This window comes from Megalobrama amblycephala, linkage group LG16, assembly GCF_018812025.1.
Source record: "Megalobrama amblycephala isolate DHTTF-2021 linkage group LG16, ASM1881202v1, whole genome shotgun sequence".
NCBI classification, from domain to species: domain Eukaryota; kingdom Metazoa; phylum Chordata; class Actinopteri; order Cypriniformes; family Xenocyprididae; genus Megalobrama; species Megalobrama amblycephala.
The window spans coordinates 39,850,424-39,872,206 of NC_063059.1; the positions used below are offsets into that span (position 1 = coordinate 39,850,424).

Consider the following 21,783-nt stretch of genomic DNA (forward strand, 5'->3'; position numbering starts at 1 on the left):
CTGTAAAATATTCAACAATAACCAAACTGTTGATCCCTTTGCATTATTTACAGGTCAAATGGGCAAACCTGTGATGATTTTTTGTTTTTAAATATATTTATATGATGTAGGAACAATACAAGCAAGTAAGCTTAGAGAGTGTGTACGCTTAAGTCCACACCAACGCTCATATTTATAAAAACGGTCTTTGATGTGGAAAAGTGCTTAGAGCCATGTCAGTGTCTGAGCAGACGTACACGCTTTTCCTGGTTAGATTACTGCAGGTTTTTGGAAATCTATGCTATTCTTGCAGCTCGCCAAGGATTTGGACGATGACTGATGATCTTTTATATGTATATATATGTATATATATGCATTAATTAGATCATTTAAAATGCAGAGAACTGAAACCATTCAGCTGCATGCAAGTTCAAGATCATTTGCGATTTACAGATTTCACATCTGAAAGAGAGGCATACACATTTTCTGTGTGTACGTTCATTCTATGAATCACACGTACGCACATCAGAGAAATGACTGTAAGATCAAATTTAGGATGTTTTCTGCACAACATTTTATAAATGAGGCCCCTGTTTTTCCAAATATCAGCACCTGGCCTATTGGAATATTGAATTCCCGGGGGCTTGGCGACTAATTTGGTCCACTTCCCCGTTTTTTGTTTTTTTTTAATTATTATTATATATGATTGCCTGCCCAAAGTACCAAAGTGATAATTTCAAATTTGGCATTCAATAATAAATCATGAAAGCACACTGTATAACCTGCATCAAAGATTCTCCAAAAAAGATTATTGGTGCCCAATTATTTTATATAATTCAGCTCATAACTTATAGATTGAAACCATGCTTAGAAGTAATTGTCTATTTCCCAGTCTGGCTTTATGAAAGGTAGGCATGTAGCAAATCATATTTGGCTTGTGTTTGATATTTTAGATTATAAGGAATCAAATATTTTAGATTATAAGGAATCAATCAATGATAAAGCATTTTTTGTTTTTAGAATTTTATAAATCCTTTCACACTGTGGAGCATGAGTTTATGTTTGAAACTTTGTGTAGGTTTGATTTTGGCTTTTCTTTTCTTAATATAGTTTACTTTTCACCATTTTCTCTCCAGTTCAAACACGTAGGTGTATAGGTTTGTCCTATTCAAGTGTGAGGCTCCATCCACATTGAGGGCAAGTGTAAAGCTTTGTCTAGTGTGAATACATGTGCTTGATAAGATGTGGTTTTTGTATGAACCTTTTCCCACAGTGATGGCAAGCAAATGGCTTTTCTCCAGTGTGAATTCTTATGTGTTTCTTCAGATTGTCCTTATGTGCAAAACCAATTCCACACTGATGACATATGAAAGGTTTCTCTCCAGTATGAACTCGCTCATGCACTTTCAGATTTCCAGACAAACTGAAACTCTTGTCACAATATGAGCACTTGTAAGGTCTTTCTCCGGTATGAATTATTTGGTGTCGTTTCAGTTGGGCAATTGTAGTAAAGCTCTTCCCACACTCAAAGCACACATGATCTCTCACTTCATTATGTGTTTTCTGGTGAAGTTTAAAACTCACCAGCCATGAAAAACTCTTTTCACAAAGAGAACACACATAAGGCTTCTCATCTGCATGAATTTTCAGGTGGTTTTTTAGATGTGATGACAAAATAAACTTTTTACCACACTGATCACAGTTAAATGTTTTTTCTCCAGAGTGAATGCGCAGATGATGACTGAGACCTGACGTACGAGTAAAACTCTTTCCACACTGAGTGCATGTAAATGGTTTTTCTCCCGTGTGAATTCTTATGTGTCTGTTAAGGTTTCCTTTGTGACTGAAACTCTTTCCACACTGAGTGCATGTAAACGGTTTTTCTCTAGTGTGAATTCTTAAATGTTTGTTAAGGTTTCCTTTGTGACTGAAACTCTTTCCACACTGAGAGCAGGTGTGCAGCATTTTGGCTATTGTTCCTTGAGTTGTAAAGATATGACTTTCCTCCTCTGCTTCATTCAGGTCTTGTCTTTGCTGCTTCACTTCCATCCAGTCTAAGATAAAAAAAAATATTATGTGGTTTAAATCAGTTCTAGTGAACTCTGATTTAACAGCAGAAAGCAACAGAGATCAGGTATCTGTATGCGAGTATCAAGTACGAGACAAGATTATATACAAGATTATGATCATTTAAATGCATTTTCTGTCATTTATCATCAATAAACTCCTTATTATGTCACAGCCACCCAATTTGTTGAAATTAAGCTTTGTTAATGTTTCTTAGAATTAAACAATGAAGAATCAAGAATGAACACCAACCTATTTGTTCCTCAGTATCTTCATGTTTTATTCTGGATGGTTCTGGATCACTCATGTCTTCAATCTCCTCTTTAATAAACTCCATCTTTAATATATTGCAGCACACAGAATCCAGCTGAATCTGCTTGGATTTCTCCTGTTATTTCTTCTCAGGACGACCATCTTCTTCTTTTACGTTTTATGATAGTTTATAAACCGCTTTAAGGCACATTTGCGCCACCTACTGGAGTGTGAATTATTGAGTTAGGAAAAAGGGAATAATGTAATTCTGGCCTGCTGATTTTATACTTTTAATTTCTTCAAGGCGTTATGTAGGAGAATCTAAAGCAGAGGCATAACTGCATATTTAGACTTAAAGTAATGCTGAAAAAAAAACTTTTGCTGATTCAGATTACACATTTTGGATTAAAATGATCCCGAATCAAACAATAAATTCAGTGGTTGTTGAATAGGCTATCAAAATAGTTTCATATTTGCGCACACAACTTAATGCAGCAGAAAAGATGATTTATTTCTTAAAATTTCATTTACAATAAGAACAATATATAGTACACATTAATAGACTAACTTGTCATAAGCAGATGGCATCAATGTATCCTAGCCATACAATGTCTAGGTGCACAGACGTGAACCGAATAGGCTTCAGGATTCAGAGAAAACTGAGTTGCAGTGCTCATTCTCACAACTGATGCAATGCTCATTCCTGTTATCTCAGGGAACCAGGGTTATGTGAGTAACCATAAATGATTTGTTCTTTTGTCCGGTAAAACTTTAGTTTAGGGTCCAATTCTCACTATTAATGCCTTATTCTGCATCTGCATGACCATATTCTACACCCCTTTATCCTACCCAATACCTAAACTTATCAACTACCTGACTAACTAATAATAAGCAAAAATTAGAGTTTATTGAGGTAAACATCATAGTTAATTGTTAGTTAATAGAGAGAATTGGACCCTTAACTAAAGTGAGACAATTTTTCCTATTGTACCAAAATCATACCAAACCGTGACCTAAGTGTACCGCTATTCCTCTAAATATAGATGGGTACCAAAACCTAATATTAAACAGGGTTAAATTATGAAAGACCGTTCTATTGATAAGCTCTGCTGTTGGTACTAGAGAAATCAAGCAAATGCACATACTATTTATTATTGCTATAGACATTATCTTGCAAATTCTATCATTTCTATATGCAATAATATTAAACAATTTTTCTGTGATGCAATTGCTATTTGGAATCCAGAATAATTTTTTACAACAAATAGCCAGCAAGCTTCTGTAATTTATAACACAGTAAAAATTCTATAAAAAAACTAAATACATTAGTTTTAAGCGAAATTAAGTAAATCATATTAATTATTTTATTTTACTGTCATATATTCAATAACACATGCTTCACATCAACAAAATTAAATATATTCATATAGAATTCAATAAAATATACATAATTACCAACATATTTCAGCAATGAACAAAAATACAAAAATAGCCATACCAGTAAAATCAGAGTATCACAATGTATAAGTAAAAAAATAATATAAAAATACGTTTGAAGAATTAAAGTACTTAACTGCTAAAAGTATACAACAATAACCAATGAATACATATCATCTTAAAATATTTAAAGTTAGCAGTTAAATAGTTAAAGTTGCTAGTTAGCATGGCTTAACTGAGAAATGAGCACCTGCTCTGATGTTCTTACAGATTAATTAAATCGTTAAATAAATAGTTGTGAGAAAATATGGTGTATTATTATATCTACATTCTCTCTTAAAGTTTCAGCAGTCTATTAAATCTGCTGAAGATTGTGCCATTAATGTGAATCCAACAACAAAAGGCAAAGAGAAAATCACTCACTGCTCTTAAATGAATAACTTTAGCTTTAATAAACATTAATCTATCAATTTATACAGTGAAAACTCTGCAGTGTTATTTTTACATTTGATTGCTTTGTTAGATTTCTTGTAATATTACCTGATCTGTAGTGTCAGTAGACCTTCCTGAAAATAAAGCACTATTTAATTGTACCCTTGTTTTAGTGTATATTTATTGCATTTATTTGACAATTTGTTTGCACTTTGTTTCTTTCTTACTTTGTTTCTTTTCTTTTTTTATAAAAAATATAATAAAAAGAACCCTTAAAGTACTGGATCGATAAGCAATATCAATAAGATTAGTAATACCAGTAAAACCTAAACGATATCCATCCCTACCCATAATATATATATATATATATATATATATATATATATATATATATATATATATATATATATATATATATATATATATATATATAAGTACACATTTATAGTCATAGACAGATGGCATTAATATATCCTAGTACCTAGCACACAAGCCAGCCTGACAAAATGTGCAATAAAAAAAAAACAAAAAAAACTATTTACACTAATTTAGATGACCTCTGCGTTCAAAACCCAGAAATGTGAACATTTGAGTGTCAATTTCAGCAAGTTCTACGAAGGGAGTAAAAAACCTTCTGACTGGGTGAAACTCTTCCCATATAAGTAGTGTTACCGTCTCTCAACAGTCTATGGTGGTTTTGCAATGAAGTCGCTCATGTTTTTTTAAGGTTCCTGACCGAGTGAAACTCTTATCACAGTGTGAACACTTAAAAGGTCTTTCTCCAGAGTGAACACGCAGGTGACAATTGAGACTTGATTTATGCGCGAAACTCTTTCCACACTGAGGACAGGTGTGCGGTTTTGCTCCAGTACAAACACGTAGGTGTATCTTAAGTTTGTGTTCAAGGGTGAAGTTCCATCCGCACTGAGAGCAAGTGTAAAGCTTTTGTTTAGTGTGAATACTTATGTGCTTGATAAGATGTGTTTTTTGTATGAAACTTTTTCCACACTGAATGCAAGCAAATGGCTTTTCTCCAGTGTGAATTCTTGTGTGTTTCTTCAGACTGTCCTTATGTGCAAAACCAATTCCACACTGATGACATATGAAAGGTTTCTCTCCAGTATGAACTCGCTCGTGCACTTTCAGATTTCCAGACACAGTGTAACTCTTGTCACAATATGAGCACTTGTAAGGTCTTTCTCCAGTATGAATTCTTTGGTGCTGTTTCAGATGGTCATCTCTAGTAAAGCTCTCCCCACACTCAAAGCACACATGATCTCTCACTTCATTATGTGTTTTCTGGTGCAGTTTAAAATGATCCAGCCTTGAAAAACTCTTTCCACAGAGAGAACACGAGTGAGGCTTCTCAACTGAATGAACTTTCAGGTGTTGTTTTAGATGTGATGGTGAAATAAACTTTTTACCACACTGATCACACTTGAATGATTTTTCTCCAGAGTGACAGAGCAGATGGACACTGAGACCTGATGCTTGAGAAAAACTCTTTCCACACTGAGTGCATGTAAACGGTTTTTCTCCAGAGTGAATTCTTAAGTGTTTGTTAAGGTTTCTTTTTTGTGTGAAACTCTTTCCACACTGAGAGCAGGTGTGCAGATTTTTGGCTTTTGTACCTTCAGTTGTGAAGGTACGACTTTCCTCCTCCACTTCATTCAGGTCTTTTCTTTGCTGATTCACTTCTATCCAGTCTAAAATGAAAAAAAACAAAAATTCTGTGGTTAAAATCAGTTTAAAGTAAACTCTGATTCAACAGCAGAAAGTAACCGAGATCAGGTATGAGATGTTTTTGCTGTGGCAAAGGTTAGTTCTATCATCTGTCATTCTGTCACAAAATGTGTTCACTTCTATACTGTCATTTATCTATAAACTGCTTATTTCACAGCCACTCAATCTGCTGAAATTAAGATTTGTTAATGTTTCTCAGCAGTCAACAATGAAGAATCAAGAATGAACACCAACCTATTTGTTCCTCAGTGTCTTCATGTTTTATTCTGGATGGTTCTGGATCACTCATGTCTTCAATCTCCTCTTTAATAAACTCCATCTTTACTATAGTACAGCACACAGAATTCAGCTGTTTCTGCTTGGATTTCTCCTGTTCTTTCTTCTCAGGACGACCATCTTCTTCTATTAGGTTTTATGACAGTTTGTAAACCGCTTTAATGAGCATTAGCGCCACCTACTGGAGTGTAGTATTGAGTTTTGGGAAAAGGGAATATTGTAATTCTGGCTTGCTGATTTTTGTTTACTTTACAAGTGTGTTATACTGTATATGCTACTTTAAATTTCTTCAAGGCATTATGAAATATATTATAGAATCTAAGGCCATTACTGCATAATTAGACTTAAAATAATACTAAAACATATGCTAACAATACAGAGTTGTTCAATATAGCCGACTGTAGCAAATGTTGGCACATCTTTGTGGGTCGTGTGAAAGATATGTTACACGACCATCCATTTTTGGTCAGCCATGACATTTCAAGTTTTTTATATTGAAGTGAACGTTTGGAGAAAATCTTAAAAATTGAATTAAACAAGGAAATATGTTAATTCAGATTACACCTTTCGTCATTTAGCTTGGATTAAAATGGTCACAAATCAAACAATAAAATAGAGGTTGTTGAATAGGCTATTAAAATTGTTTTATATTTGCACATACAACTTGATGCAGCGGGCAGGACTTTTTCTTTCTCATAATTTTTCATTTACAAAATTGTTTTATTTGTCATAATTTCATGTCTTTTATTCAGCTGCAAAACTCTTTCCACACTGATGACAGGTGAAAGGCTTTTCTCCCGTGTGAATTTTTTGTACAATATTTAAACTATTTCCACAATGATAGCAGTGTGAGTTTTTTTCTCCTGTGTAGTTTTTAAGTGATTATCCAGGTTATGTGTAAAACACTTTCACAATGATGACCTATGAAACAAACATTGTTCTGTTTCATAAGACTATTGCTGCCTCCATATACTTCCCTACTATATAGTAGGCAAAACGCAGTAGGTGAACGAATAAGTATGTCCAAATCCTCTGTATTCATAAAAGAGAAGGCGAGAATTACCTGGGTGTTGTATTAATTCTCGCGAGATTTGGACATGTGTATAATTCGTGTCTGAATATGCCTACTTACCTACTATATAGAGTGAAGAAAACGGTATGTGAAAGGAGTAGCATGTCTAAAACCTCAGTTTTCATAAAAGAGTAAGCGAGAAATACCCGGATGGCCTACTGCTTCCACCCAATTGATGTCTTTAATACCCTTCTGGACCTCAAAAGATGCAATGACATTGCTGCCTATGTTTGGATCAGATACCCTCAGATTTCATCAAAAATATCTTAATTTGTGTTCTGAGGACAAACAAAGGTCTTACGGTGTGGAACAACATGAGTGTGAGTAATTAATGACAGAATTGTCATTTTGGATGAACTAACCCTTTAAGACTCCTTGCATTCAAAACCAAACCTTCTCATCTGAATGAACTTTCAGGTGTTGTTTTAGACTTGTAGGGCTGAGCAAATATGGGTAGAACTCTTTACTGCCTTAGTACTTCAGAAATCCCTTTAAAAAGGTATACATGTGAATTAAACATGGCACAATGGCCTTCATCATCACAGTATGCTAATGCCTATCTAGTGCGAGGGATTCATCAATATGCTGACTGAGGACTGTTGGGACACTCCAGGCACAGGATGGTTCTGTTTGGAGAGACAGAGTCGTTTACATCTCAACACACTTCATCTGTACCATTTGCTTCACATGGCATATATGCTTTCAACTACATGCTATTTATCTACTAGTGTTTTCTAACTAACTATGTCATGTTTGGTCTCATCTGACAGCTTATAAACTGAACTGAATGGTAGTGTACTTAATGGAGACATTGAAGTATCCTAATGTACAATCTAGGTATTGCTTAAACATGTATTGAGGAGAGTATGCTAATGTACTTCTCCCCCTCTTGATCACCACCCATTTGCCATATCTTTTGGTTTTCTGTCAGTTGGTTTTGGTGTTGGTATTCCACTCATGTATAACAATGCTTTGCTCAGGGTTTAAGAAGGAAAGGTAACTGTTGTTCTGGGAGAAAAGGCTGTAACCCTGCCACTCCCGCACACAGATGCACCTCTTAATACAAGAAAGGCTTTTATGGCCTCTTCTGCACAGCAGTGCATTATTTGTTAGTTTTCTATACAGTATGTTGTTCCATTCTACTGTCTGTATATTTAAACAAGTAACATAATAAATAACTTTGCCTGCTTTAAAAGGTTTTAAGAATCTTTCCTTTTGTAACTGATAATGTTGAAAGCTAAATTGATTGTAACTTTCATTATCTAAACGTTCAGGTTAAATCCTACGTTTTCCTATCAATTCACAGAAAGATTTTTAACTTTAATGAAAAAGAGGTAAAAATAACAACAACTTTAATGGAGTCAGATTAATTATATTGGAGTCAGATAAATCATCACGTCATCCTTCAACTGCTTTTTGTTTCCGATTATTGGTTCAAAATAGCAGCGTAAGCTTCCAGTCTTACAACTTGATGATGAAATAAAATCTTTACCACACTGATCACAGTTAAATGTTTATTCTCTAGAGTGAATGCACAGATGAACACTGAGACATGATGCTTGAGAAAAACTCTTTTCATACTGGTTTCTCTCCAGTGTGAATTATCATATGTTTGTTAAGACTGTCCTTCTGTGCAAAGCAAATTCCACACTGATGACATCTGAAAGGTTTCTCTCCAGTATGAAGTCGCTCATGTGTTTTCAGGCTTTCAGAACGAGCGAAACTCTTGTCACAATATGAGCACTTGTAAGGTCTTTCTCCAGTATGAGTTCTTTGGTGTCGTTTCAGTTGGGCAGCTGTAGTAAAGCTCTTCTCACAGTCACAACACACATGATCTCTCACTTCATTATGAGTTTTCTGGTGCAATTTCAACATTTCCAGCCTTGAAAAACTCTTTCCACAGAGAGAGCACACATAAGGCTTCTCATCTGAATGAACTTTTAGGTGACTTTTTAGATGTGATGATGAAATAAAATCCTTACCACAGTGATCACAGTTAAATGTTTTTTCTCCAGTGTGACGAATCAGATGAACACTAAGACCTGATGCTTGAGAAAAACTCTTTCCACACTGAGTGCATGTATAGGGTTTCACTCCAGTGTGAACTCTTATGTGTGATTTAAGGTTTTCTTTTTTTGTGAAACTCTTTCCACACTGAGAGCAGGTGTGCAGCTTTTTAGGTTTTGTTCCTTGAGATGTGAAGGTACTAATTTCCTCTGCTTCATTGATTTCATGTTTTTGCTGCTTCACTTCCATCCAGTCTACGATAAAAAATATTATGTGGTTAAAATCAGTTCAAGTGAACTCTGATTTAACAGCAACAGAGATCAGGTATCAGAACTTTGATGTGACAAAGTTTAGTTTGCCAACTTTATTAGTGCTGGATGGTTTAACCAAAAATCTGTATCACATCTTTTTTCAAAGAAAAAAGGTTTCACAGTACATCACTTTTTTTTTTTTTAGCAACCGTTATTCTGGCATATTTTACTGTCAGGAGTACAGGGAATATATATTATATAAACATTGTAAGGACAGATAAAATTAAAGAAATGTAATCAAATCAGTTCATAAAGCTAACAATTTAGTTTAAAATGTAATCAATTGAATTATTTAAGTTAATAATAAGAAGTAGGCTATACTTTTACTGAGAAATTTCTGTAATTACAATCAAGACCTTTGAGTTTGTGTTTTAATAAACTGTATTTAAAAAAAAAAAAAACTGCATGTCACAGCCCAATCTGTTGAACTGAAACTTTGTAAATGTTTCTCAGAAGTCAACAATGAAGAATCGAGAATGGACACCAACCTATTTGTTCCTCAGTATCTTCATGTTTTATTCTGGATGGTTCTAGATCACTCATGTCTTCAATCTCCTCTTTAATAAACTCCATCTTTACTATATTACGGCACACAGACTTCAGCTGTTTCTGCTTGGATTTCTCCTGTTCTTTCGTTTTAGGACGACCATCTTCTTCTTTTACATTTAATGATAGTTTGTAAACTGTTTTAATGAGCATTAGTGCCACCTATTGGAGTGTAGTATTTAGTTTTAAGAAAAGGGAATATTTTCAGATGTGTCTTATATGGGCTACTTTAAATTGCTTCAAGGTATTATGAAGGAGAATCTAAGGCATTGTTGCATATTTAGACATAAATTAATACTGAAACATATAGCAGACTGAGGCAAATGTTGCCATATTTTTGTGGGTCCAGTGGATGTAGGCCTAGAGGTCGTACCCACCATTGAGGACCTCTGTATTTTGCCGAGCTGTACAGGTTGTGAAATAATTGTCTAATATTAACTCCACTTTGGTGCTGCATGGATATATTGCACAACGCCAATAAGGCCGACCTTCTCATCTGAGGTGTCAGCAGTCAAACACTGCTCATTAATGTCAACATATTTGAAACAACCAATCAAATCAAAGTAGGCAGGCTTTATGTTCACAGAAGCTGCTGAATGCTGATCATGAATTCCAGCGCGACGCTTCGTCATAAGGTTCGAGATAAACTCAACTGTTTTACAATAGAAACATTAAACGACCAACAGAAATATTTAGGGATGCAAGCTATTAATAAACTTTTGTTTAATTCGCTTATTTTTAGTTGAAATAGGCTACGTGATTTATTGTAATTCGTCAATAATGTGATAAGAAACATTAACAAAGCCATTCATCAGATTGCGCACTCTGAAACAAGCCCAACATGGATGAGAAGCATGACGACGGAACAAATGAAGGAGACGCGCTGAATGAAAATGCAACATTGTCAACATCTGTCTGAGAGTGAATGTTGTGTGCATTTTCATTTGGCGTGTCTCCTTAACCCTTTCAAGCATGAGTTTAAAGTCCCCCTGAAATCAAAATTTAAGTTTTTTAGCTTTTAGTATGAATATGTTAGCCTTAACGTTATGAATAAGCTGGTGTGTTCCAAAACAATGACAAAATTTAGGAGACATAAGCATTCAAAACTTAGTCTCTCACTTCCGCTAAAATGGATCACGGGTTTTCATGACATCACATCGCACTTCAGTTTCTCGTCAAATCTTCAATCCAATCAAATGCTCTCTAGAATATGAAGTCCCGCCTCCTCCTACGCTATCAACAGCCACTGAAGCCTCAGCTGTAAATGGCACATAGTGCACTTTATAGAGAATAGGGAACGATTCAGACAGTGTAAATATGTTTTCATTTGACGTGAATGAAGTCCGTTTTCGCGTTAGTGTGACATGAACCACCGCAATGCGAGCACAGTCTGCTCCGGTCCAGAGACACGAGGGCACAGAGCGGATCATATGCTCGAGTCGGCACAGACGACAAAAGGTATCGGACCCATTTGAATTCTGCACAGAATGCTGTCAAAGTGAAATAAAGGACATTATGAGGAGAAACGGTTAGAGATTAGAAGGACACTGAGGTTTTACAGAGTCTAACGGCTCTGGCCAAGCTGTAAAATAAACGAAACGCTTTTGGCTATTTTAAAAAGGGGCGGGGCTGTTCGAAATATCGCCCTGTCTTCCTGTTTCAATTGAAATTAAGTCAACACATTGAATAATGCTGCGCGTTCCAACACTCAGGTGGGCCTTTAAAATATTCTAACTGAACCCCCAGAGTGAAGGTGCGTTCCATTCGACCGTAAGTGGACTGCGAAGTGGACCATCTTAAGTGAGATTCCATTCCGAAGGGACCGAACATGTTCAGTTCGAAGGGCACTGTGAACAGCATAGGGAATAAGGGAACATCGATACATCACTTCACAGGAAGTAGAGAGGTAAAATTACCCAACTATCATTGCGCACCACGTCACCAAAAGAGTTTAACGGTTCTCTGGTTTTGAGTATTCATACATTTTATTCGAACGAAAGTATGAATGGTTATGGCGATGAGTGTTACGTTTGTATATTTTATTGTATGAATAGGCATGACAAAGTAAAAGTGTTGAAAAGCAGCTAAGGCTCTATCATTTATTTTATTTTATTTAACATTACCTCAGGAGTGTTTATGCGGCTACGCGTGGAAAAGAAAGCGCACGAGACCATGGATTAAGAATACATTTATACAGTTAACCAAATGAGAATTTATTTTCATATGGCATGACAGTTACAGCTTCAGATCTGTTAAGAGTCAATTTTAAATTCGAAAGTAAATTAAAATATCTATTTATTAATTTATGTTATCAATCTGCGCGACACTGTCGTTGACTTTCTTTGATGACGTTTGCAGGGCGTTCCAAATGAACGATTATTGTCAGCGAAGTCCACTTCAACTGGTATACCGTGCTCAGGGAGTAGGGAGCAGTGAACAGGCCAAAGTCCCTTTAAGACAAGTCATTTCACTCGACGGCCATCTTTGAAACGCCTCTCGGGCATCCTGGGCATCATGCAGCTCCTATCTCTTTGAATGGGGAAACATCAAATTCTCCAAAACTGTTCGCCAACCTTACGATTAAATTTCATATTTGAAATCACCAATGAAATCTAACAACAACCGGCTCATAAATTTAGTTTCTAAACGCTCGAATCTTGACAAAAAAAAAAATATTTTTCAGGCTGGATCAAGCTAATGCGCATGCGCAGACCTAAATGCACGTCTCTTCGGAGGCGCGTGTCTGACTGTTTCTATAGAAACCGGTGATTCTAACGGCTGCTGCAGTGACGCGATGACTTTACCAGTCGGCGATTGGCTCTTATTTAGAAAGCGGGACTTATTCCGCCATATTGCGCGTTACACTTTCTCCCATTCAAAACAATACGAGTGAAGCGTCTTGTGTTATTCTATAGTCTTTGACACAGCGTAGGGACCCTGTCGAATGGAACACAGCTTGAGTTTTTTTAAGGCGACTGTTATTTTATAACGTTTGTTTCCATGGTGACGCGTCATGCTTGTCATGTACACTGAAAGCAGCCACAATGTATGACAGATGGATCTCTAATATTTAGTTTTTCATTTTATTATTTAAAATATTCACAATCTTGCTTACCATGTCATCAACTATCTGATATTCCGATTCTCAAATATATGTATGTGAGTGTGTTTTGTCATTTAAAAACCTTTATAAATGATCTTTATCTTGATCTATAACACGAGATGGGTGCTGCCATCTTAATTTGCCCTGCAGTCCTGTCAGTCGGATTTACAGAACAAGAATTCATCAGTTTCTCCCGAAATATATGCAAGTAAGTGGCTGGTGAAGTGGAAGAATAATAGAATAAACTTTATAGTTACTTAGGCCCATTATGTGTGTCTCTAAAATTACTTTTGGTAATAATTAGTTGAGTAGTTTAATAAAAAATAAGCATAAATCAAGTCAAATGTGACCAACCAAAATTACAATACCCCAATCCTAGATTCGGGGCTGCTAGGATGGCTTGAGGATGAGCTTAGGCTAATTTTCATTTGAAAGTGAACTAATCCTTTAAGGTTGAACCACTGCAGTCACGTCGATGTCTTTAATACTCTTATGGACCTCAAAAGATGCAATGACAACCCTTGGATTTCATCAAAAATATCTTAATTTGTATTCTGAGGACAAACGAAGGTCTTACGGGTGTGGAACAACATGAGGGTGAGTAATTAGTGACAGAAATTTCATTTTTGGTTGAACTAACCCTTTAAGACTGTCCTTGCATTCAAAACCAAACCTTCTCATCGAAATTAACTTTCAGGTGTTGTTTTAGACTTGATAATGAAGTAAAATCTTTACCACACTGATCACAGTTAAATGTTTATTCTCTAGAGTGAATGCGCAGATGAACACAGAGACCTGATGATTGAGAAAAACTCTTTACACTGGTTTCACTCCAGTGTGAACTCTCATGTGTTTGTTAAGACTGTCCTTCTGTGCAAAACATATTCCACACTGATGACATATGAAAGGTTTCTCTCCAGTATGAAGTCGCTCATGTGATTTTAGGTGTCCAGACTGAGTGAAACTCTTGTCACAATATGAGCACTTGTAAGGTCTTTCTCCAGTATGGATTCTTTGGTGTCGTTTCAGTTGGGCAGCTGTAGTAAAGCTCTTCTCACAGTCACAACACACATTATCTCTCACTTCATCATGTGTTTTCTGGTGCAATTTAAAAATTTTTAGCCATGTAAAACTCTTTCCACAGAGAGAGCACACATAAGGCCTCTCATCTGAATGAACTTTCAGATGTTGGTTTAGATGTGATGGTGAATTAAATTCTTTACCACACTGATCACAGTTAAATGGTTTTTTCTCCAGAGTGAATGCGCAGGTGATAACTGAGACCTGATGATTGAGAAAAACTCTTTCCACACTGAGTGCATGTAAACGGTTTTTCTCCAGTGTGAACTCTCATGTGTTTGTTAAGACTGTCCTTATATGCAAAGCAAATTCCACACTGATGACATATGAAAGGTTTCTCTCCAGTATGAAGTCGCTCATGTGATTTCAGGTGTCCAGACTGAGTGAAACTCTTGTTACAAGATGAGCACTTGTAAGGTCTTTCTCCAGTATGCATTATTTGGTGTCGTTTCAGTTGGGCAGTTGTAGTAAAGCTCTTCTCACAGTCAAAACACACATGATCTCTCACTTCATTGTGTGTTTTCTGGTGCAATTTAAAAGTTTTCAGCCGTGAAAAACTTTTCCACAGAGAGAACACACATAAGGCTTCTCATTGAATGAACTTTCAGATGTTGTTTTAGACTTGATGATGAAATAAAATCTTTACCACACTGATCACAGTTAAATGCTTTTTCTCCAGAGTGACAGAGAAGATGATGACTGAGAGATGATGTATGTTTGAAACTCTTTGCACACTGAGTGCATGTAAACGGTTTTTCTCCAGTATGAATTCTCATGTGTGTTTTAAGGTTTTCTTTTTTTGTGAAACTCTTTCCACACTGAGAGCAGGTGTGCAGCTTTTTAGGTTTTGTTCCTTGAGATGTGAAGGCACGAATTTCCTCTGCTTCATTTAGTTCATGTTTTTGCTGCTTCACTTCCATCCAGTCTAAGATACAAATATTATGTGGTTAAAATCAGTTAAAGTGAACTCTGATTTAACAGCAACAGAGATCAGGTATCAGAACTTTGATGTGACAAAGTTTAGTTCTGTCATTTACTTGTTAATACAATTAAAATGTGTTTGACAACTTCTATTAGTGCTGGGAGGTTTGACCAAAAATCTGTATCACTTTTTTTTAAGATTCAGGTGGTTTCATGGTATATTACTTTTTTCACTGGTCCTTTATTCTGGCATATATTTTACTGTCCGGAGTACAGGGAATATATATTATATAAACATAGTAAAAAAATAAAAAAATAAAAAATTGCAAAATTGAGTGATGTTCCACTTTATACATTTGAAATTGAAACCCATTTACTGCCCAGCACTTCTATACAAGATTATGGTCATTTAAATGCATTTTCTGTGTATTTCTGTCATTTATCATCTATAAACTGCTTTTTATGTCACGGCCCAATCGGTTGAACTGAAACTTTGTAAATGTTTCTCAGAAGTCTGCAATGAAGGACACCAACCTATTTGTTCCTCAGTATCTTCATGTTTTATTCTGGATGGCTCTGGATCACTCGTGTCTTCAATCTCCTGTTTAATAAACTCCATATGGCACACAGAATTCAGCTGTTTCTGCTTGGATTTATCCTGTTCTTTCTTCTCAGGACGACCATCTTCTTCTATTACGTTTCATGATAGTTTGTAAACCGTTTTAATGAGCATTAGCGCCACCTACTGGAGTGTAGTAATAAGTTTTGAGAAAAGGGAATATTGTAATTCTGGCTTGCTGATATTTAATTCAGATGTATCTTATATAGGCAACTTTAAAATGTTTTAAGACATTATGAAGGAGAAGGGATTACTGCATATTTAGACATAAAATAATACTGAAACATTTAACAGACTGAGGCAAATGTTGGCACATCTTTGTGGGTCCAGTGGATGTAGGCCTACGGGCTGTACCCACCATTGAGGACCTCTGTATTTTGCCGAGCTGTACAGGTTGTGAAATAATTTACTAATATTATCTCTACTTTGGTTCTGCATGGATATATTGCACAATGCCAAGATGACCAACCTTCTCATCTGAGGTGTCAGCGGTCAAACACTGCTCATTAATGTCAAAAAGTTTGAAATGATCAATCAAATCAAAGTATGCGGGCTTTATGTTCACAGAAGCTGCTGAATGCCGATCATGAATTCCAGTGCGATGCTTTGGTCATAAAGTTCGAGATAAACTAGAGATAAATTTTACAATGGAAACATCAAACAACCAACAGAAAACTTTTAATTCGATATTTTTAGTTGAAATAGGCTGTGTGTTTCATTGTAATTCATCAATTTGACGAGATATGAAACATTAACAAAGCCATTCATCAGGCATATGATTAATAAAGAATGCTGCGCGTTCCAACCCTCTTCAGTGGGCCTTTAACATATAGACTACAGCTGTTAAGGAGCAATTTCATTTACATTAAGAGTGGTGAACTGTAACAGGATAAAAAGTTTGAAATTTGGATGTTCTGGGTTCATTCTGATGCCGGTGAACCCAAGGTACAACATGTACTTTGTCACCGCTATGCTGCAATAAAATTCTTCATCGAGATCTTTAATGTCCTCATCATTTTTTTCTTACAGTATTCAACTCATGTATAACAATGCTTTGCTCAGGGTATAAGAAGGAAAGGTAACTGTTGATCTGGGAGAAAGGCTTTAACCCTGCCAAACCCGCACACCGATGCATAACCTCTTAATACAAGAAAGGCTTTTATGGCCTCTTCTGCACAGCAATGCATTATTTGTTACAACTACGTTTTGTATACAGTATGTTGTTCCATTCTACTGTCTGTATATTTAAACAAGTAACTCAATAAATAACTTTGCCTGCTTTAAAGGATTTGAGAATCTTTCCTTTTATCACTGATAATGTTGAAAGCTAAAGTGATTGTAACTTTCATTATCTAAATGTTCAGGTTAAATCCTATGTTTCTGTTATAAAAAAAGAAAGAAAAGACTTTTACCTTTAAAGAATAAGAGGTTAAAGAATAACAACAACTTTAATGGAGTCAGATTATTGATATTGGAGTCTGAATTATGCATATCATCATCCTTCAACTGCTTTTTGTTTCTGATTATTGGTTCAAAATAGCAGCGTAATCTCTTAGCCCCAGGATACTCGTTTTTTGAGATAGCACAGAAAATTTTAAAAATTTATCAACAATAAAATAGTTACATAAGCACATCACTAGAAACATTGTGCAGCTTTATTTTTCTGGCGTGCCTCGCGACGCACATCCTTTTTACAGTTCTCCCTCGCAGACACGTTTAGCACTTCAGATGTGCTCAGGCCATGCTCAGAATTGCCATAATTACAAGATTTCAACTTGTAAAAAGCATTCATGTCCTCATCTACATCCTTTTTCAGCTGTTTTCCAAGGGTTTTGCACACCTTGTCTGATTGCTTTTCAAGACAGCCATTAACAATCAAATGAGCAGATGACATGGAGCTCCCTCATCAATGCGCTCTAGTCTATATTTAAACTCGTGCACACAATCATGGAACACTTGGAAACAAGTTCCAAGCTAGGAAAAATCTTGAAAATGAATTAATTAAAACCTTAAAAAAAAAAACTATTCTAGTAAAATATAAAATTGTTTTGCTCAGTTATGCTCAGCTCTAAAATATTTTAAAAGCATATTGAGCTATTTGTTGATAGCCTATTAGTTGAAGTGTTACATGCACCTTGCAGAATCTGCAAAATATTAATAATTTCAAAATTAAATAAGAGATCATAAATTGTTTTTATTTAGCACTGAAATGAATGTTTTATTATAAGACATGTTTAGATATAGTCCACAATATATAATATCTCCATTTACACAAATGAAGCAGTTCAAAAGTTTACAGTGTTATTAAAAAAACAAACTTAGTAAACACCATACTAATAAAGCATACAGAAAAGCAGATGAGCCCATAATATGAACGCAACATGTTAAATTTCATTTTGGGGTGCACTAACCCTTTAAGACTGTCCTTGCATGCAAAACCAAACACTTTCATCTAACTGAACTTTCGGATGTTGTTTTATATTTGATGAAATAAAATCTTTACCACACTGATCACAGTTAAATGTTTTTTTGTCCAGAGTGAATACGCAGATGAACACTGAGACCTGATGATTGAGTAAAACTCTTTCCACACTGAGAGCATGTATACGGTTTCTCTCCGGTGTGAACTCTTATGTGTTTGTTAAGACTGTCCTTATGTGTAAAACAAATTCCACACAGATGACATATGAAAGGTTTATCTCCAGTATGAAGTCGCTCATGTGATTTCAGGTGCGGAGACTGAGTGAAACTCTTGTCACAATATTTACACTTGTAAGGTCTTTCTCCAGTATGAATTCTTTGGTGTCGTTTCAGTTGGTCAGCTGTAGTAAAGCTCTTCCCACAGTCACAACACACATGATCTCTCACTCCATCATGTGTTTTCTGGTGCAATTTAAAAATTTTCAGCCAAGTAAAACTCTTTCCACAGAAAGAACACACATAAGGCCTCTCATCTGAATGAACTTTCAGGTGTTGTTTTAGATGTGATGGTGAATTAAATTCTTTACCACACTGATCACAGATAAATGGTTTTTCTCCAGAGTGAATACGCAGATGATCACGGAGACCAGATGACTGAGAAAAACTCTTTCCACACTGAGTGCATGTATACGTTTTTTCTCCAGTGTGAATTCTCTTGTGTTTGTTAAGACTGTCCTTCTGTGCAAAACAAATTCCACACTGATGACATCTGAAAGGTTTCTCTCCAGTATGAACTCTCTCATGTGATTTCAGGTGTGCAGACTGAGCGAAACTCTTATCACAAGATGAGCACTTGTAAGGTCTTTCTCCAGTATGAATTATTTGGTGTCGTTTCAGTTGGGCAATTGTAGTAAAGCTCTTCCCACAGTCAAAACACATATGATCTCTCACTTCATTATGTGTTTTCTGGTGCAATTTAAAATTTTTCAGCCATGTAAAACTCTTTCCACAGAGAGAACACACATAAGGCTTCTTACCTGAATGAACTTTCAGGTGTTGTTTTAGACTTGATGATGAAATAAAAACTTTACCACACTGATCACAGTTAAATGCTTTTTCTCCAGAGTGAATGTGCAGATGATTACTGAGAGCTGATGTACAAGTAAAACTCTTTCCACACTGAGTGCATGTATACGGTTTTTCTCCAGTGTGAATTCTCATGTGTATGTTAAGGTTTCTTTTTGTTGTCAAACTCTTTCCACACTGAGAACAGGTGTGCAGCTTTTTAGGTTTTCTTCCTTGAGATGTGAAGGTACGAATTTCCTCTACTTCATTCAGGTCTTGTCTTTGCTGCTTCACTTCCATCCAGTCTAAGATAAAAATATTATGTGGTTAAAATCAGTTCAAGTGAACTCTGATTTAACAGCAATAGAGATCAGGTATCAGAACTTTGATCTGCAAAGTTTAGTTCTGTCATTTACTTGTTATGGCCCAAGCCACAAATTTTTTAATTTTTTTTTTTTTTTTTTCCAACCATCCAGGGATTTTTGGGTGCCTTAACTTGCTCAAAAAATCTTTAAAATTGGCACAAACATTGGAATCTGTGGCCATTAGGATCTCATTAAGCCGGATAACTTCCTAATTTACAGTCATTAGCTCCGACCAAGAACACATAAAGAGAAGTGTTAGGATAATACAACATCAGCGATCACAGACATTCGCATTAAGACTGGATTACATTTCTCAGAGTACTGTTGAATAACAAATAACAGTATGTAATTTGCTCTGGAATTTTTTATAGAGGTTGTCTGAGAAAAACACAGACATGGCAGATTAGGATGATATTCTACACTCATGTGAAATTGACCTATGACATTGTATGACATGAAATTCATCTAAATTTAAATGAGCTTATGGATGTGGCTGTTGTGGTTTGTAATCATATGGGCACCAACTTCTGCAGTAAATGTGGTGTATTCAAATGACTTTGACTTTTGCCTATTGCATGCCATGCACAGTTTCTTTGAAGCCACCGGGCTTGGGCCCGTCATCACTGCTTGCAGCTATATTTAATACAATTAAAATGTGTTTGACAATTTCTATTAGTGCTGGGTGGTTTGACCAAAGATCTGTATCACTTTTTTTTTCCAGATTCAGGCAGTTTCACGATATACAAATAAACAAATAAAAATTAAAGAAATGTAATCAAATCAATTCATAAAGCTAACAATTTAGTTTAAAATGTAATAAAATTAATTTATTTCATTAAATTAATAATAATAATAAATAGGCTACGTTTTTATTGAGCAATTTCTGTAATTTCAATGAAGACCTTTGGGTTTGTGTGTTTTAATAAACGGTATTATTATTATTTCTTATAATTTAGGTAGCCTACTATCTGTTGTACAGTTGTAATATTTCAAGTTATACCGAACTTTATTTTGACAGGGTCATGAAGAATTGACGCAACCCTGAATAACATGGTATTTTGCCTCTGGAATGTGACTTTCACCTGGGGAGCCCCGCAAAAAAAAAGTGAATTTTAACCCCTGGAACGCGATTTTTACTGTGGGCCCCCTGTGAAACGTGATTGAGCTATTTGAGTAGCAATTTGGCGGGGTTTGTTGTGAAAACCTGGCAAAGATTTCAATAGCAGTCTTTTTTAGCTTTCACAGACACTAATCCGTAACAATACAACCCTACTTTTGATTTATTCATCCAAAAATTGCAAATTCCGTGATGTTTTTATATTTTATACAGTAGTAATGCCTGGATTTCATCCGTGTTTTCTTCGTCGCAGAAATCATGGCTCTGAATGGCATTTGTAGTAGCATATAAGAGAGTTTGGTTAGTTATTTATTGTTATGTTATAAAGTTGTTTCCATTAGTTTAAGAGGGATATGCAGTTAATAGAATCCGCTTTCTCACTCTTCATGGCCATTGAATAGATACAGCAGCTGTTTCAGCTACGCACCGGTATGGCGTTTTTTGAAAAATAGGCTATATATCGGTATCAAAAGTGAAACCGGTTTACTGCCCAGCACTAACTTCTATAGATTATGATCATTTGAATGCATTTGTGTGTTTTTTCTGTGTATTTATCATCTATAAACTGCTCATTATGTCACAGCCACCCAATCTGTTAAACTGAAGCTTTGTTAATGTTTCTCAGCAATCAAGAATGGACACCAACCTATTTGTTCCTCAGTATCTTCATGTTTTATTCTGGATGGTTCTGGATCAGTCATGTCTTCAATCTCCTCTTTAATAAACTCCATCTTTACTATAGTATGGCACACAGACATCAGCTGTTTCTGCACGGATTTCTCTTGTTATTCTTCTCAGGACGACCATCTTCTTCTTTTACGTTTTAAGAAAGTTTGTAAACCGCTTTAATGTGCGTTTGCGCCACCTACTGGAGAGTAGTATTGAGTTTGGAAAAAGGGAATATTAGCCGTTGTCAATATGCGTTCAAAATCACAGAAAGTACAACTATTGTGACTAATAACAAATCTAT

General features: G+C 35.6%; 1 protein-coding gene and 1 pseudogene across 10 annotated transcripts; one reads left to right on the forward strand and one right to left on the reverse strand.

Annotated features, from left to right (window-relative positions):
- LOC125248716 overlaps nt 1–21,783 on the forward strand; it is a 551,526-nt pseudogene that overhangs the window by 147,278 nt on the left and 382,465 nt on the right.
- Nucleotides 8–21,654, reverse strand: LOC125248613 (gastrula zinc finger protein XlCGF7.1-like). Of its 10 annotated transcripts, XM_048160636.1 has the most exons (3): nt 10,065–10,669; nt 9,241–9,519; nt 8,759–9,151 (listed from the first exon to the last, which is right to left on the reverse strand). In XM_048160636.1, the coding sequence occupies exons 1-3, from the start codon at nt 10,273–10,275 to the stop codon at nt 9,105–9,107; spliced, it is 537 nt and encodes a 178-aa protein (XP_048016593.1). In that variant the 5' UTR covers nt 10,276–10,669; the 3' UTR covers nt 8,759–9,104. The 10 variants fall into 10 exon arrangements, 9 of the variants coding, with proteins under 9 accessions (XP_048016589.1, XP_048016591.1, XP_048016590.1 ...); XM_048160632.1 differs by lacking the exons at nt 8,759–9,151; nt 9,241–9,519; nt 10,065–10,669 and adding exons at nt 8–2,033; nt 21,460–21,642; XM_048160634.1 differs by lacking the exons at nt 8,759–9,151; nt 9,241–9,519; nt 10,065–10,669 and adding exons at nt 8–2,033; nt 6,145–6,319.

What these genes read in the sequence shown, in the direction of transcription:
- LOC125248613 (XM_048160628.1), bottom strand. Translation starts at nt 21,571, where the DNA reads ATGTCTGTGTGCCATACTATAGTAAAGATGGAGTTTATTAAAGAGGAG. An exon ending in AGATACTGAGGAACAAATAG is followed by an intron (nt 19,637 to 21,459) that starts GTTGGTGTCCAT and finishes TTTTTATCTTAG; the next exon opens with ACTGGATGGAAGTGAAGCAG.